This window comes from Lactuca saligna, chromosome 6, assembly GCF_052625555.1.
Source record: "Lactuca saligna cultivar CGN05327 chromosome 6, ASM5262555v1, whole genome shotgun sequence".
NCBI lineage: Eukaryota > Viridiplantae > Streptophyta > Magnoliopsida > Asterales > Asteraceae > Lactuca > Lactuca saligna.
Window position 1 is genome coordinate 22,099,167 of NC_136422.1, and position 20,447 is coordinate 22,119,613.

The window sequence follows — 20,447 nt, forward strand, 5'->3', positions numbered from 1 at the left end:
TTGTCGTCGTAATTAACATCGTCTCTAATACACGTTGTTAAATGTCTATGTCGTCGCTATTGGTGTCGTTTCTATTGATATTCCGACCACCGGTCAGAGTTTTTCCGGCAAGGCTTCCTGGAGTCATGTCATCGCAATTGGTCAATGTCGTCCCTAAATGTGTCACTGTTAATGCTTTTTATTAAAAAAACAATTTATTTATGATGTTAGTTTATATATATATATATATATATATATATATATATATATATATATATATATATATATATATATGTATTATAAAATACAGATTTGATAAAAATACATAAATCAATACATACCACATTACATAAAACATCAAATATACCATGTTACATAAAGTATTTAATTAATCCAAAATAAACATCAAATATATCATCCATAAAGTATCTAATAAATCTAAAATAACATCATCAATAACTTAAAACTAGAAATACTATATATCTTCGCCTTCCCCATCTTTGTTTTCCTCGTTGTTGACTTGGTTCTTAAATGAGCAAATAATATCTCCAATTGTCGTCACAAATGTCGGGTTTTGAAGAAAAAACATTCACATCAACATTCTACAATTAAGTCACAAACACATTAAGTCATTAACAATTTAACAAACTATTAAACCACCAAATGAATTAAGTCATTAACAATTTAACAAACTATTAAACCACCAAATCAATTAAGTCTTTAACAATTTAACAAACTACCAAACTACCAAAAATTACTATAAATGAATCAAGTTCTTATATAGCAAAGCTACCAAATTTTTTAAAAGTTTAATAGGTACATGTGTTGGTTGCGATGCTTGTGACTGTGACTGACATTAGGATCAAGCACTTGTACCCGCTGCAGAAGGAGGTTTAGGTCCAATGCCTCTCACATGTCCCCTTCAAGCACCTAACTCCTTCTCAAATATTATGATCCGATAGATATAGTCTGCATCACCACCGGAGTCGGCTATGTGATGAGTCTGTAAAGCAACCTCAACAACTAAAGCATTATGTATTTCACAAAGATTGTTAAAATACATTAAAAGCAACACAAAAAAAGACAACAATCTACTTCATTTTTAAGTAATAATAACTTACGTATTGGTCAATAGCATCAATCTAAAACTGTAGATCCATACCAATAGGGGCTTGAATCCTTGCTCCCTCCACATCCCATTCAAAATCAATAAAACGAGTTTTTGCAGTATGTTTGCGGCCTCTATACCGTGCGCATATCTGATTGTTCAGTGACACCCAATAAATTGAAGCCATGGGATCATTTGAATTTGCTCCAAAATCAAACCATGTCCACAAAAAATAAAGAAGTTAAAAATAAATCAAAATTAAAAATATTAAATATATGTTTATAAATAATTCACCGAAAGATATTGGAACATGCCAACCCTTTTGGCTTCAGAAACTTCTTTCCATGTGTCCTTATCGAAAGCAATGTCGCGCCACATATAGCTCCCAACTTCCCGAATGAAACATTCGTATACTTCCCCAATCGGTGTGTGAGTATTTATATCAAATGTTATCTTCATAGGCTGTTTTCCTTTAGCTGCAAATAACATACATTTTTTTATTAACTGACACACCTCTTCATTTTGGAACCATCGCTGCATAAAAATATATTAGTCAAGATAATTTTTTTATATACATACAATATGAAATACAATGAATTAGAATAAATCTTAATTACCATCAATCTGGTGATCACCAAAACCTCCATGGTGACAATGCAACTTTGTGTGGGACTCTAGGATCGCATGTGGCTGAGTTTTAGCGATGTCACTCTTAGCAACGACAAACACTTTTAGTGGCGACAAAAAGCGCATTTGTATGGCGTCACAAGTGTATGTCGTCGCTAAAAGTCTTATTTCTAGTTCGTAGCATTTCAAATCCACCAAGAAAATTACACCATTTGTTTGAAAATAAAACATAATATAATAGTAAAAATGGGTATTGATACTCGGGTAAGTGGTTGTATTCAATAACCAATGCAATCCATTAGAACTAGTGTAATAAAGCTAACTAACTACAATTAAACTAAAAGGGAGGATATAGTGATTGTTTGAAAATGAAAATACTTGAATAACTAAAAAGCTTGCAATTAATAAAGATGGTGAGATGCTCAAATATTGGAGATAATTAGTCAACCAATGTAATTCAACACAATGAACATTTGTATGTTTATCATTAGGATTCAATATGAAGCTTATCATTCATCCCAAATTGGTTATAAAAATCATGAAACATGATATGCCAAGATTCCTCATAGGTAGTATGGAGGTTGGGGAATGCTACAACACACCTTCTAAATCCAAATCAAGGATTCAATTGAACCAATTGAACCCAAGAAAGTTCATTAGCCTAAAGAATGAAGGAATCCTCATTTCCTAGAGGATATCAGTGCTTACACATCCATAAAGGAGTTATGATCCATAAGATAGAGATGATTTCTACCATCATAAAGCTCTTGTTCCAAATAAATTAAATGATTCAATGCTAAACCAAAGAAATAAACCAATAATTTCTCCTTCAAGTACCAAGCTCATGATCAAAGTATTAAACAAGCATAAGAGATATGAACTAGAATCATAAACATAAGATAAATGAAAATCAATCATGAATCCTTCGAAGCCCACAAATATCCAAAGGTTTTAGCCAAAGTTAACGAAAATAAATAAACTAGCCACTCATGGCAAAAAGATAACAATCACAAAAGTGTTTTTACGTCAAGAAACTAACAATTACTTAGAAAGATGAGAAGAATGTCTACAAGCTCTCCAAATTCGCCTCCATAGTGATCTAAGGGTGGAAAATCAAAGTATGGCTGCCAAACCTTACCCCCAAGGTAAAATGGTGAGCAAAATGACCAAAGTGCCCCAAAATGTGCAGTTGTGCGGGTACCCTCGCAGATTTCAGTGATTGAGACTCCACCCTCGCAAATGATGGAATGCTATTGGCTCTTTTTCTCCACAACACCACCCCACTAATCAAGATTCCCTTGGTCCCCTCCACACCTCACATGATTCAAATTTGGCTAATCATCTTCAAGTTTCAAATGCGGATACTCCAAGCCTAAAATAAGAATCCAAGACCCATCTTCATAAGTTGACTTCATCAAAGTCTTCAACTCTTTAAGCCAAAATCTCCTTTGATGGAACCGTAAAGCCCAATAACGCCTCTAAAGCCCACAAAGCCCGTCTCCAAGCTAATCCACAACCGCAACGAACTCCAAAACCCTGCAAAATATCTCATAGAAAATAGAAAGTACCCGACACGATCCACGATAAAGAAAATAAAGAATATATAATGCAATACATATAAAAAACGCTTAAAGATCTAAGATAACTTTAAAAAGGAAATAAAATAAACTATCACTTGTTGTGGACAAATCATTAAATGAACCAACAAGACGGATATGATGAGTTATAACATTGTTGATCATATATCTTCCTGAAGTTGTATGTTTGTTTTTAAAAAGTTATGTTATTATTCAATAAAGGGTTCTTTATTTAGTATGTTTAGTGTTGACATAATTAAATAAGGGGAATTGTTGAGACGTTATATATTTAATGAGTCAAAAGTTTCCATTCCCAGTTACTGATAGTTATCAGTATGTGTTCATATATATATATATATATATATATATATATATATATATATATATATATATATATATATATATATATATATATATATATATATATATATATATATATATATATATATATTTATATATATTTTTCCTTTAGTTGATTATAGAAATCTTCGAAGTAAAAAGAATTTTAATGCTGATCGATATATCCTTATTTTGATAAGGAATTTTTAAAGATAGATTTTCCATATAACAGAGGACTCACTTTATGTAAGAGATTGAGTTTCCAATTTTAATAAGGATTTTTTAAAGATAGAGTTTCCATATAACTCACTTATTGAGTTTCCAATTTTGTCTAACGTGCATGTTAAGCTAGAGTTCTAGGCCTTTTGTTATATATATATATATATATATATATATATATATATATATATATATATATATATATATATATATATATATATATATATATATATATATATATATATATATATATATATATATATATATATATATATACTAGATTATATCCCGCGTTAAACGCAGGAAACGTATAAAAACAATATATAATCGTTTACAGATATTGCATAATGATTATAAAAAAATATATGATTATTGGTATTATTGAAATGTGTAGAAAATACATTGCAAACGATAAATATCTATAATCATTGAATGACCTCTTTGTAGACAACATTTTTTGTTTTATTAGTTGAACGACATTCCTTGTCTCATATAGTTATGATATTGTTATATAATTATAAGCATTTTAGTTAGACGTTCATTCCATAATAAAGTTACCTAATTTAAACATATATTGACAACCAATATACAGTTTTTTCTACTGCATTAAATATTGACAACTATTTCATTTATTCAAATAAAGTTATATAATATAATTTATAGAATGTTAAATGTTTTATGGATTTAATTTTAGTATATCATTAATGAAGATTATTTTTCTAAATCATGATTGGTTTATTTTAAATTGATTATGAATATAAGTGCTAGTTTTTATGTTTGTTCTTATTTATTTGGTGTTTGCAAGAACTTTGCATTAGTTTTGGCGCAACTTTGAATAATTTTAGTATAACATCAATGTAATTTGGTATATCTTTCAATTATATGAAATATCAAATAATGACATTTCATTACTATTGTGATAATTTAGTTTATATATTATATTTTTACTAATCTTAACAATCTTATTTTTTCTAATAATCGTAACGCTTTTACTAATTGTACTTTTTACAAATCACCTAATATCTTATAATTTTTGTCTTACTTTATAATTTTTCATAACTATGTTATTTTCAAGATTGACTGCCTTAATAGTTTTTTTTTTTTTTTTTTTTTTTTTTTTTTTTCAGTCTATTTAATTTTTATATTTCATTTCACAACATCACTGTTTGTATGTATTCTGAAACTTCACTTTAAAAATCTTTAATGTTTACACCTTGATATTAATTTTTTTTTAATAAACCCATGTAATAATTATGGAATATATATCTCATTTTAATTAACATTTACTTCCTTTATTATATCAAATTCCTCATTAAATGGATATATTTTTGGAAAGTAATAATTATAATGGGGTAGCATTATCTAAGATGTATATGCTTGATATACTTCTATAGAAAAAAATCAGGATCATTAAAAAAATTTATATAAAGAAAATACAAATTTAAATTTGGTGAAATTATTGATGAAATTACTGACAAAAATTATTTTAGCGGGAGTTTTATTTTGTAAGATATAATAATATTACAAATTCAAAATATGTATATTTGTTGTGTAAATTTATAAATTTTATTGTTACTATATAAAGATAAAAAGGTAGGTTGATATGATATACAAAAAACATAATAATTTCAATGATATTTTAAAATCATGTCAAAATTAACCGGATTTTATGACATAAAAATTTTTAAAAAAATTATAATCATCTCTAATATATAAAAGTAACATTTTCTTAATTAATGTCATTTCCTAAGATAGTTAATTTATGTTTTGTTAAAAGTACGTAATATCTTTTTCTGTTTATTTGAAAAGTTTCAGAAAAGTAGTTAACTGATTTCATGTAATTTGTGATAAATAAAATCGAAATACATGAATACATACATTTGATACAGGAACAAAAAAATAATCAAAAAAATGTAAAAAATGAAAGAAGGTACTGACCTTTTAGTGCATAAGAGCGAATGTTTGAAGCAGAGAATGGTGGTGGAAGTTATAAGCAATAATAATGATGTTGTACGATGAGGTTTGAAGAAAAGAAACGATTGAAAATAAGTGTGAGCCGTGGATTCAAGGATAAATCGTATATGTATGTGATAATTTGAATATGATTTTTCAGTATTAATGGTTTCCTAATAAAAATAGATTTTATATTAATGGTTTACTAATATAAACGGATTTATATTAATTGTTGATATTAATGTTTTGATTGAAATGGTTTGTTAGTAATATGCTTTTAAAATTAACTGTATTAAAATCTTCATAACCGGAAATTTAAGATTGAAAATATGGAAAAATTTTATTTGAATTAAATACATTCCATTTCAATGAATGTAAGCTATTGTTTAACGATTGGAAAGCATTTATTGGAATTAAATACATTCCATATGAAAAAGATGGTGTCAGCAATTTCATTGATATCATATTTGCTTGTTTGAGTTATTTGTTTGGGACCAACAAATCCTGATTTACAAAAATCATCAAAACCAAGTTTCAACTAAGATATCTTCAAATAAGTCACACTACTTGTAAACAAGATGCAATTACCATTTGGACTAAGCAAAATCAGAAGTAATTATAGGTTTGCAAACTATAATTATAGAGTTTCTTTGACATATGATGTTTGTACCACCACCACCTCCATAGAAATGCTAATTTCTACCTAGCCGTTACATCGTATTAGTTCCTTATCGAAACTAGACTAATAATGAAACAGACCATTACATTTAACTTGTTTGGTTGTCTGCATCCCCGTATGAATTTACGAAGAAGTTTACATGACATTATCATACTTTTAAAGATACAAAACAAAATAGTTTCAATATCACTTGATAACACATACTAAAAATACTTATGAAGCTATCTTCCACGGTAGCTTCTGAATCCATTTTTCTGTTAGTGGCTAGGTAACCAAATGGAGGTCTCGAGTCAATGCAAAATCAATGGAAGTATGTGTTTGTATAAAAGATTACTTAGATACCATTGAAAGGATATAAAATTACATTTCGTTCGAAGGACCACTTTTACCACATACGAAGGATTATATCCATGTAGAATAAGTTGCACAAGGGATAACACCTCCAATAACCGAAGAAGATGATGGTGACTTTGAAAAGTTATCAGATTGGGATTAAAAAACTTCAATTTCAAGAAGACGATAAATTTCGATATATTATAATTACTAGTATTTTAAAGAAGCGTTCAATCGAGAGCCTTTCTTATCGCGACTACATTTGAGAAACACAATATATATATATATATATATATATATATATATATATATATATATATATATATATATATATATATCTTTACTATCTTATAAAAGAAATCTAACTATTTCTGAAAATAGATTGATTATAATAATAATATTTTTTTAAGACGTCCAAATGATGAAACTGATAGTACAAGTAATCATTAATAAAATAATATTAAATTTTAACCATATTTTGAATTCAAATATTTATCATCAAATCTCCTTATATTTCTCAACAATTTGATATGGTTCCCTCAAATCTCGGATTCATTCAAATTTTGAACCCTTTTAGATATCCTTAAATTTAGCATGTTGATTCAAATATCCCTCCAATCGTATATACCTCTTTGCTCCCTCTTCTGCTATAAAGCCCACCGTCCAGGAACAAAAAATGATTTCATTTCCCAAATAACACCATAATTTGATTATTTTGTCTTCGACATGTACTTTCTTTTGTAACATAACATTTTTGTAGAGGAAACATATCACCGAAAGAATTACACGCTCCGCCATTTTGCGCGGGTACACTACTAGTATATATAAAGTTAGGTTCATATATATATATATATATATATATATATATATATATATATATATATATATATATATATATATAAGTTAGGTTCATATATAACCTCTAAATATTATGTGAATGTATGATCAATTTTAGACCAATCAACACCTAAGGATAAATTAGTCAATATGTACAGCATAATTATACTTTCCATTTATTAGTTAATTGAATTATCCAAATTAAAAGCCTACATTTATAGAATGAAGACTACAACTTTGACCAACCGTCATCTTCTCATCTCCTTCTCATATGGTGTACCATGCCACAACCATCACCATTATACCACTAATCCACCATCATCATATATATTTGCTTATTTTTAATATTAATTGTAAATTAGTGGAATAAAATTTTAACAAGAATTAGTGAACAATTTTAGAGTTCATCTTATCATTTCGAATTTCATGAATATATAGTAGAAATTTTGTCAAGTATATTAAAGCGATTTTTTCCAAATATCATATTTATAAACAAATTCTCAAAGAATGGTGATATTCGAAATTTAGAAATTCAATTCTAACAAAATTTTCTTTCATGTTTTTTACTACAAAAGGCAACTGTTGCCAAATATGATATTAATGATTGTATTATTTAAGAATTATTTCGTTAGAAATAAGAAGTTCTATAGATGAATAATTCATATATGCACCATTATTTACAACATTGTCACCTTTTAAAAATTTGTTAAGAATTAGATTAGACATAAACTTTTCTATTATAAATAAAATTACAAAAATGCAAATAATAATCATTAAGAATAAATATCATTTTCACTATTTATTCGCATACCATTCTACAGGAATTCATACAAATTAGTTAGGAATGAGATATTTAGTCGTTGACTAATTTTAGACGAAGTTTAAAACTACATACATAATTGTTTAAAGAAACAACTTTTACAATTTGTTCTTTTTAGAAACAACTTTTAGAATTTGTGTTCAAAATGTAGGGTGCAAACTTATTTGATGTTTAAATAGATAATATTTTAATAAAACATATAATAGCACGATTTGACATGTTGTATTCTTTAAGAATATGAATGATTTAAATTTTAATATTTTACAATTTCTTATGGAAATCAAACTAATAAAATGAAAAAATGATTACAAACAAATTACATTAGGAGCAAATATTCTATTTTGACTGATTTACAAACAAATTACATTAGGAACAAATATTCTATTTTGGTTGATTTACAAACAAATTACAAACAGAAAAATCATTTTCCTTATTAGCTTATTTACCATTTTTTTAAGAGTGATACTAATTGTTGTAAGAATGGGATATTTATTTCTATACAAATGTAAGAATGAGACTTGGAGTTTATATGTAAAGAATATAATTGTCCAATTCTTAAACATTATCGTCTTTTTAACATAATCTCATATTCTTCCAGAATATATGTCACTTACTTTCAACCTGGGTAACTTACGTTATGATTTCTTTATGTTTTTTCAACACTTTTACCATCCAATTAGAAAAAATTGTTTGTATTTAATGATGTTTACACCCCATAGTAAAAATGAACACTCTAATCACATAAACGAATTTACTTTTGTATCCTTAAAGATCAAATGAAAAATCGAACCTGCTTGTGGAACTACAAAACCGCAATTGTCGTCCTCTGTTTAGGTGCATCTTCTGTATTTAAGAAGAATCAGAGGGAGAATCGCTCACTTTATAAAGGTTTAATTGATTTTTGATATGGTATCAAAAATGATAACATTTGTTCATCACCATGATTTTCGTTAACGCTTGTAGATATGATAAATTTGTGAAAGATAATCAGTATCCCAAATTAAATGCAACTTTCTAATTTGAATGTGGCCAAAAAGTCTACCATGACCTTGTAAAGGGATTTATTTAGAAACTGAATAAAGAATATATTAAAATTTAATTAATTTCACATCCATATTTTTAACCATTGGATTTTCTAATCCAACGACCCATATTAAGTCATACATTCACAATATACTTAGGTTTCACATTTAATCATATATATATATATATATATATATATATATATATATATATATATATATATATATATATATATCTCTATATATATATATATATATATATATATATATATATATATATATATATATATATATATTGAATAAAACATGAAATTTGTCAATTCTTTTTTTTTTTTTTTTTTTTTTTTTTTTTTTCATATTCCATATTTATCTATAATATATAACTTTAATCTTTCATGTTTAAAGGAATGTATATTTAGTGAGTTGGTATATATTGTTAATGCTTTAGAAGAAGAATGTAAATAATAGTTTACTTGTTTTTTGTTGTTACAGTTGAACCACAACCACAAACACCACCACAGCTACAAGAAGATATTGTGGAGAAGATATTGTTGATGCAGATATTGTACAAGAAGTAACAATGAGAGAATTAGTTGAACAAGAATAGAGAAAAAAATATTGAAGGAGATAACTTAATTAGTGAAACAAGAAAATGGAAATACACCTTATGATTAACTAAGAAGAATAAAAATTCAAAATTAATAAAAACCGGAGCAAATATTACATTTCACTTTTAAATTCTTAGAGAATGCAATAATAATAAGTACCAAAATTCTTAAAGAATGATAACATATATATAATATCAGTTAAGTAAAGTGATAACAAAATCGATAATAGAAAAGATAACAAGGGAATTTATACATAGGGTTTACAACAACTATAAAACACACATATAACAATAGAAAAGATAATTACAAAAACAAATACATATTCAAAACATGGGTTTACAAAAAATTCAAAAACACACATATAACAACAGTTATATGGGTGTTGACCCAACAAAACGTTTCAAAAAATGTTTTCCACGAACAAGTATTGGTGTCACACCATATGAGCTGTTGTATGGACGACGATGTCGCACCCTATTCTGTTGAGGTGAGATCGATCATAGGGTGATGCGACAGACAAAAGTAGTTCTGCAGACTACCAAGAGGATTCAGTGAACTACACTTGACGAGTTGGGTTAACAAGGACTTTTGACCTTAACCGTTGGCTTTGACTTTGACCAAGGATTAACCAGCTTGACTTCTGGGGGTATTTTAGTAAATTGGAATTTTATGGAAGTGGTTATATGCTGAATATAGGCGGTGGAGTTCGCAGCGGTGATTTGAGAGTTGACTTTATCACTACAGTACAATAGTTGTGAGGTGAGTTTTCCTCACTATACTTAAGGGTCGAAGGGACCAAGGCCGACCCTTTTGGATGGTTATCCTAATATATTATGCTAGTATGATCCATTAGATCAATATCCTGGTAGATAGAATAATGTTATATTGTTATGATCTGTTAGATCGGTATCCTGGTAGATAAGATGCTATTATGTTGTAATGATCTGTTAGTTCGGGTTGTATATCTATAGACTGTTATGTGATTATCTGATATATGTGCACATGTTTGATTGGTGGTTGAGGCTTATCTGCTTTGTGCGAAAGCTAATAGACCTGAGCATTCCAACCCAATGGTTGTGGGCCGTGAGTATTCTATCTCGAGGATGATTGGACTCGTAGTATGTAGGCATTCCAACCCGATGGTTGTAGGGCAGGAGTATTCCATCCCAAGGATGATTGGACCCATAATATGTTGGCATTCCAACCCGATGGTTGAGGGCCTGGGGTATTCCAACCCAATGGTTGATTGGACCCATAGTATGTTGTTTATGGTTATAGGTGTATTGTTGTGTATGAGTATTTTGGGGGAAATCACTAAGCTCTGGGCTTATAGTTTCAATTTTGGTTTCAGGTACTTCGGATGATCGCAAGAAGGCGAAGACGTGATCGTACAACTCCTCACATTTTATGACATTGTTTCTGGGATACTTTGATATGAAACTATTTTGAAAACAAATTTGTAACAACTGTTGGTTTTTGAATGTTTTAAAAAGTTTTAAATTAGCATAATTTTTATGGGTGTTACATTTTGTGTTTGTTTTCCACCGGAAGAGAACAATGATTTTTCCCTATTTGTTTGAGGTTTAAACAAAATTCAAAGAAGGAGGTGAGTGTTACACTAAATAATTATGACCATGTGGTATGTATTCTATTAGAAAGAGGATGCCAACATTTGAGAATTAGGAATGGTAAAATCCTTTTGGTTGCCATACAAAGTTCTTTGGTTATGACCATGTAGTATACATTATGTTAGAATCATTAAAGTTTAAAAGGGTATTTAATCATATGATTTGATAATATTTATTTATTTATTTATTTGGAGAGACGTAAGCATTACATATATTAGATTATGTAGATAAATGTGTTCTGAAAGAATGTAATTCTCGTTTGACGTTAGTCTCACATAATGTCATTCTCGTAAGAATGGTAGGAATCAAGTAGACTATGGACCATTGAAGAACATCAAATGCATTTGTTCAAGAATTATATATTTAAGCGTTCTATGACTTTTAAGAATTTATTTTATTTTGATGACATGTTGTTAGAATATTTATAATTATATTAAAATGTAGAGACTATTAGTCTGTAGGAATATGTATGAATCTATATTTAAATGTCCATAAATATATAAAGATCTTGTTATTTTTCAACTAATGGTTCAAGATAGTTGTATTTCTACAAGAAGTTCATTTAATCAAAATATATATTCTATTAGATCAATATGTATCCTGACACTCTTATAAAATATCATTCTAACAGAATGTCATTCGAATAAAATCGAGTATGATTGAAAATTATATTAGAACTAAAACTAAGTTAATTAAAAAAATCAAAATTTTTAAATGAAGAGAATTAATTATCCCAAAAGTTCGGAATTTTCCTTTTTTAATTTTATCTCAATCGACTAAAATACCCTTATAGTGAAATTAGATGATGTTTTTCTATTATCTTTACTTTAATAATATGTATTAATTATTTTCTTAAAATAACTAAAATGATTGGTCCACAATCAATCATACATTTATACAATAGTTAGTTAGAATACAATAACCTAAGCATATATATATATATATATATATATATATATATATATATATATATATATATATATATATATATATTGAAGGATTTATATTTATAATAGGAATGTAAATAAAGATAATCCTATAAATAACGTTTGACTTAATTTATTTGTTATTTATGAGCTAGTTTAAGTTTATATTTGGTGGACTAGTCAAAAAGGTATTTGATAGTTAAAAACTAACAAGGAGGTATACAGATATCTAATAGCTTCAAAACTAATTGCGATTAAGTACAAATAATATTTGGTAAAACTAACTGAAATATATATAAAATAACATAAAAAAATATAGAGACGATTTTTTAAATATAAATATATTTAGTAAAATCCAAAAAAGTTTAAGAAACTAATTGAAACACTAATATGAGTAGATTTTTAAAATGATAGATTATAAACTACATTTTAGTTTGTAAAAATAATAAATTTTAAAAAGTTAGCTTTAAGCTAATAATGACATATCAAAATAGCCTAAATTGAATGTTTTGAAATTAACAACATTACAATAAATATTTAAAACATAGTAATAATAAAATAATAATATTGCTTATGATAAATTTTAATAAAAAGTTATAATAAAATATAAATAACAATACGAAGTTTATGTTAACAAATAAATAATAATAATAATAATAATAATAATAATAATAATAATAATAATAATTATTATTATTATTATTATTATTATTATTATTATTATTATTATTATTATTATTTATTTATTTATTTATTTGTTTATTTATTTAGCAAAGTCTTTTATTGAGACATATGAATAAATCAAATTAAAACGACAATAGTGAATAAGGAAATAGGTATTGATATTTTTGAACAACTAATTAATAGAAATTTAAAAGAATTTCTTAATATCTAATAAGAAAAAAAAAATCTTAAGAACTTCAACCTAAATTTTTTATTGCAAATACTAGATAATAGATAATAAAGAATAAAAATATCAACGTTGCACTTATTAATGAGTTATTGTAAGATAAAATCCAAAAAGGTTTTTGACGACACAGAATAGAAACATTTTCATTTTTTTTTGACTAATATATAGATAATAATTTGAAAGAAAAAAAATGTGCTTTATAATTAGAGGCATTCTAGTTCATGAGTGAAAAACTAAATGACATGTGAATCGTATTAAAAAAGTTGTATGATAAATGTCAAACATTATTAAAATTAATGTTGAGCAAGTTTAACTTGCTGGTAGCACATAACCTTTGATTTTGAAACGTTTTGTTTAGACTAAAAACTAATATTTCCTGTTGCCGAATTTACGAGTTTTTTCTTAAAAATTAGAAGTCATAAGCTCTCTAACATTGCAAGTCGGCTTTATTGAAGTTAGGTATTACATTTATTTAGTTGAAACAAGAAATTAAAGCGAACATAAATAAAAGTCAAATGATGAATTTATTTTAAAATAAAATTACCAAATAATCTAAATATTTATGAGCATTAATGGAACCTCATATATTTTTGTACTATATAATTAAATCCAATGGAGGGGGGAAATAGAAATTTAATCAATACATAATAGCATGGTAAGATACCCAAATGCACACATAGATTACTGTCCATGTACGCTTCCAATATGCTAGATTCAGTAAATTGATCAGAGTACTTGTTCTCTACCTCTTGCAGGGTTTCTTGATGATATTATTTTTTAGCTTTTCTCATCTTCTGTTCAGCCCAAAAACTGCAAATGCAACCACTTTCAATGTTATGTCTTATGGTGCAAAAGGAGATGGGAATACAGATGACTCCAAGGTACATCATATCTACAAATTTAAATCAAAAGAGAATGTGGTTCCATGTTAAAGAATCACTAACCAGTTAGTTGCTTTTTGAATTATGATTATGTTGCAGGCATTTATTCGAGCATGGGCAGGTTTATGTGGAGATAAGTCGCCAGATCCCACCTTGATCATTCCATCCGGGAAGACATTTTTAATAAAACCGGTGACATTCAATGGTCCATGCAAATCCCCAAGGGTATATATTAAGGTAAAGTAGAAGACTCAAACTCATTATGCTATTAATTTATCAACTAGTATATGATTGATATTTTAATATATCATTTGATGTGTAGCTTTTAGGAAAAATCACTGCACCTAAGACTCTCAAAAGATGGACGGGTTGTGTGGGGAAAGACTTTTGGATCAATTTCTCATGGGTGCATGGACTCACTATCGATGGACCTGGGCAAATTAATGGCCAGGGATCCATCTGGTGGGGAAAGAAGGTTATACATGAGTTTCTTGGTAGAACTTGATTTTTATATGAACACTTGATGTATAATTTTAGACTCATCATAAATTTTTGCAGGTGAAAACAGAAACTTGTAATCACCCATCGGTAAGATGTATAATTTTTACATAAATGACCATAATGCATGTAAATTATGCAAAAGCTAACATCTGAAAGTGAATCTTTTAGGCTTTACATTTTAATAAATGTGATGGCCTAAGGATAAGAGGAACAACGCATATTAACAGCCCAATGATGCATATTAGCATCTATGATTGTAAAGGTGTAGATGTTGGACATCTTCGAATTCTTGCACCTAGAGACAGCCCCAATACTGATGGAATCGACATTAGTGCCTCATCTCATGTTAATATCCATGACTCTACTATTCAAACTGGTATCAATGCGATAAGTCTTCATTCATAGCAATTTCTTCTATGATGCACTCTTTAAATATACTTAAAATTTCAAATAGGTGATGATTGTGTGGCCATTAATGGTGGAACTTATGACATCAATGTAACCAGGGTGTTCTGTGGACCTGGCCATGGCATAAGGTATGGGATCATGAGCTTCAAGTCTCGATCATAACTTTTACACAAATTTTCCTTCACTAATTGTGTTTTTGCAGTATTGGAAGCCTTGGGGAAAACGGTGGATATGACACAGTCGAACAAATACATGTAAGAAACTGTAACATCACTGGAACAACAAATGGATTAAGGATCAAGACAGTACCGGTAAATTTACATATATCTAACATGAGGATAAAGTTTGGAAATTTCCTATCTTATGAAAGATCACCTAATTTGTGTCCGTTTCTTATATTGAAGTATGGAAGGGGGTATGCTAGGCGGATTCTATTTCAGGATATTCATCTTGTTAATGTTAAAAATCCTATCATAATTGATCAGCATTATTGCACTAATTCTGAACATGCGTTTTGCCCCGCACCCGTAAGTATTTTACTCCAAATCAACAATCCCATCGTTCTTTCTTGTAAAAGATGTATTTTAGTATCTCAAACCTTAATATACATCTTTTCTTTGATCTGATCAGCCTAGTGCACTAGCTGTAAAAGTGAGCGATGTGACATATACAAATATACATGGGTCTTCAGCGACAAAGCAAGCAATTACTTTCAATTGCAGTGGGAAGTTTAAATGTACAGGAATCCGAACAAACAACGTAAGAATCACTGGAGATGGCGATTTTGCTTACTGCGAAAATGCTCAAGGAAGATTTGTAGCTACCACTCCAAGTGTTAGCTGCATGTAAATTTTAAATCCCCATGCCCTGATTGATCAATTCAACTGAGAGTGCAGATTATGATACATATTCTATGAGTGTTCTATTGTATTAAATGATAAAAGGGGGAAATTAAATGTATACTCAACATAGAAGATCAAATGTACATATAGGATGCATGAGGAGTCTCTCACTTCGCCCCGTCAAGAGGCAGTGTCTCTTATGGGGTTCAAGGGGCACAACCCATGGTCCAAGTCCCCAATTAACATACCTAATAGGAAGCAAAGTAAAATAAACAATTTGTGTTCTGATAGGAAAACCTTTTTACAACAACTAATTCCAAAATTTCATTTTTAAAATATAAATAAACCATTTCAAAACCATCTTTCCAAAAGTACATGAAATCCATTTGTTTAAAAGTTATAAAACATAATTTCAAAATAGAGTTATATTATATACCAATAGGAGTCTCAAAACAAAATCAGAACACCGACGAAGTGTATAGTCACACCTTTCTTTTCTCACCTGAACAATATGAAAAACATTTAACTTTAAAAGGTAAACACAAAGCCTAGTAAGTTATCTAGTATACCACACATTACATCACACGTACAATGCATACCACCACTGAGCTAATGAACTAAATCCGTTCCACCAAACACTTGTAGGCTCACAACCTAACGTTGATCCACAATATCATCCATAGACTCACAACCTAACATCAATTCGTCATATCACCTGATTAACATACAAAAGACTACTCTAGTCTAATCACATATCTATACACAATCAATACACATACTGTAACATCTCATTTTCACAACAAAATTTTCCATTTTTAATTATGGTAAAACCTCACATTTATAAATTCTCATTCAAGAAACCATTTGTTCCAAGATATATTTGTTTAAAAACCAGAGTAATATATTAAACACATAATCTTCATGGTTGCTGATTAATGTGTACTGTTACAACTACGCCTTCCCACGATCACTACTGGTACTTGCAAAACATTTAGTCCATAACTGTAAACCAAAACTTAATGAGTTCCATTAATGCTCCTCTATCATCTCAACAATCCCTTCCTTGATTGTACCGAACATCACAGGAGTCGCATCAAGGATACCTCACGTAATCTCAGATGTGATGAGCTCGTGTAAACCCTCATCCATTGGTTCGGTACTAGTGTTCGAACCTGATCCTGAACCTCCTGCTTCACCACGTGACGTTATGGTACTGAAATACAACATGCAAACAATCAAAATACATACAAAGAGGCTCACACTCAAGGAGTTTCTTAGATTCATGATGACTTTCCTTGACTCGGGTACAAATGTTATGCTTTCAGTAGTACGGGCCCAATACTACCTTCCACAGCTATATGTACCTTCCTTAAGAATTATCATGAATCCTCTAAGCCAGCTCCGTAAAACACTCTCATAAAACTTTGCTAACCATACACACAACAAACTACTATACGTCCTAAATTCTCTTAGGAATCCTTCCTCTCTTGCTCCCACACTACCAGGAACTTCTAACAACACTATCAGTTACTTATTCATGCAAATTATACATAAAATGGGATCACACAGACTATCAAATAAATGATTTTACCCTAAGCTCACAACCATACAAGGAATAGGAAATAAGGTCAAACTAGTCATTTTAGGGCTATATGATCCTAATCATATACACTTTAAAAGAATACATTTGCCAATTAACTAAATCAATATAAATCCCTATTAATAAATAACATTCAATCTTTCTAGGCCATAACATATGACACAAATTAGGAAATTCTATCATACAATTCTTGAAGGTATTCTTATCCCTAGTCTAACATGCAATCCACTTATAAACATAACAACATATATGGTATTTTGGGAAAACTTGCTTAAGCTCAACTAATTGCACACATCAAACCCCTTTTATTAAAAAAAATCTTTTAGAAAACTCATTTGTCTTTTGATAAGATTATCAATTCCTCAGTTTGAGTCTTGACACACCCGAAAGTGGGCTAGAATCCCTTAAACCACGACTCTAATACCAACTTGTAAAGTCCCAAAAATACTAAGTAAAAAAATTCTTTTAGTAAACCTAAAACATTCATTCATTCATTCTAAAGACCAACCAAAGTATAAAATGTATCAAATAGTCATCAGAGTATAAAACAATCGTAGAATGCAGAACACTGGTGGATGTTGTATGATCATGTCGGGTTCTTCACATTCGAACCAGAAGTACCTGAAAACATTAAACCACAATACTATAAGAACAAAGCTTACTGAGTTTCCTAAAATACCACATATAACATATATAACAACACATAGCTATATCGGTTCCGTAACAACCTTGGGTCTGTATCAACCCTGAGTCAATAATGACTCCGAGTCCATGTTGGCTATGTATCAGACCTGTTTCCAGCTAGAAAATGCACAAAAAATGGCTAAGAATCATCAAGAGGGTTATGATTAGGGTTTCTTGAGGTTGGAGAGTGAGGGATGTCGAGGATGGGCAACCCTAGCCTCCTCATTCCTTTAAACACCTGAAAACTAGGGTTTTTTGGTCATCAGATGGTTTTCACATCGTGACCCATACGTGGTCACATTGTGACACCCAAAAATGCGTGTCCACGAAACAAGGCCATGTCACGACGTGATGATGCAAACCTCACGTCGCGACCCACTTCCAAATGCAAAATACTTGGAATTTATTACCTCGAAGATTCGAATGTTACACTTACTTAATATTTAAAATTTAATTCCCTTATAAATATAATATTCAAAACAATATTTGCAAACACTTCTTTTGAACTGTAATAAAATTTTCATTCCAATGATGAAGTTTGCGAGAAGCTAGATTACAAGACATTAAGGTGGTTTTTGTGTTTGTCAAAATGTTTTTTTTTTGACCTCTTTTGTCTGCGGGCAAAAATACATTTAAGGAAAAAATACTTTGTTTTCCAAAAGATAGAATTGTGTTTTAAATATCTTTTTTTCCAAAAGACAAAAGAATTAGCTTTTCATTTTCGAAGACGAAAAACAAATGACATTTTCTATGTTTTAACCCCTAATGTGATATATTTGTTTCCACCACCATTTTTAGTGTTATCGTTGCTATCACCACTATCACCGTCACCTCCACCACCACCACGACAACCATCACCGCCAACCTAGGAACTAGCGGCCCACCGCCTTCGCTACCTCCTCTACTAGCATAACCGACATAGTCCCCACCACATTTGCCACGTACTTCGACACCACCACCACATCCACACCTCCAACACCACCAACACCAATGGTCTTTTTTTATGAAGATTTAAAAAAAAAAACAAACATTTATTTATAAATACCAAAAACGTTGAAGAATACTGTTGGTCTATGTCATATTTTGCAGACATGAAAAAGAATGAAAACAATTTTTCTTAAAAAAGAAACACCACCTAAGACATTCATCCTTGGAATTTAAACACCAATTATCCCACTTTAACATATGACCTCTCTCCTAACTCTAATTTTTAGCCAATGGAAAAGAGACTTCAAAAACAACCATCACCACCAACCTGTGTTTGAAGTAGCTTTCCCCTCCCTTTGATTCACCTATTTCCTTAGTTTTTCCTATTAAATATTTAGTTTAGTTATTTCTTTTTTATATTTTTACATAGTATAGGGTCCCTTTGTGTAATATGTATTCTACATATATGTATTCAATACATGCAACCCTAAATGACGGGTTTTCACATCATTCAACATGGTATTGAGCCTTCATGTGATTGCTTTCTGAATCAATCATACAAGCATTAGACATGTTCTTTTTTTTTTTTTTTTCCGGCGCTGCCTCCAGTTCTTCATCGTCTGCCATTGTCGAGTTCTTCATCGTGTATCATTTCCGATTGAAGCCATTGCATGCATGTTTTTTTTCTCCCTTGTGATTTTCTACTACCTTCTGTGCCATCTCGATCACAGCCCCTTCCAAGCAATCTCCACTAATCGCAAATTACTTCCTGGTTCGCTACCCGCGTTCTACTGATCTTTATTGAGTTAAAATATTGGTACATTTAAACTTCTTTATTCCTTTGGTTTAGCTCTATGTTTTTATTTACTATTCTTGATAGATTTAATTTCTCAATTTCACCATACCTATATCGAGCTCCACTACCTCTCCTACTGCTACACAACTTGTCTTTGCACTAACTAATATCTACAACCAGTTTAGTTTTAAACTATCGGTTGATGGGTCCAAATACAAACTGTGGAAGCATATCTTCTTAGAC

General features: G+C 29.4%; 1 protein-coding gene across 1 annotated transcript; it reads left to right on the forward strand.

The window, feature by feature from the left end:
- Positions 1 to 9,247: 9,247 nt before the first annotated feature.
- Positions 9,248 to 16,269, forward strand: LOC145002364 (putative polygalacturonase At3g15720). The gene is made up of 11 exons (XM_078961651.1): positions 9,248 to 9,359; positions 9,986 to 10,067; positions 14,278 to 14,446; positions 14,546 to 14,683; positions 14,769 to 14,921; positions 15,005 to 15,034; positions 15,116 to 15,323; positions 15,402 to 15,483; positions 15,558 to 15,666; positions 15,760 to 15,882; positions 15,986 to 16,269. The coding sequence occupies exons 1-11, from the start codon at positions 9,248 to 9,250 to the stop codon at positions 16,202 to 16,204; spliced, it is 1,425 nt and encodes a 474-aa protein (XP_078817777.1). The 3' UTR covers positions 16,205 to 16,269.
- The last annotated feature ends 4,178 nt before the right edge of the window (positions 16,270 to 20,447 follow it).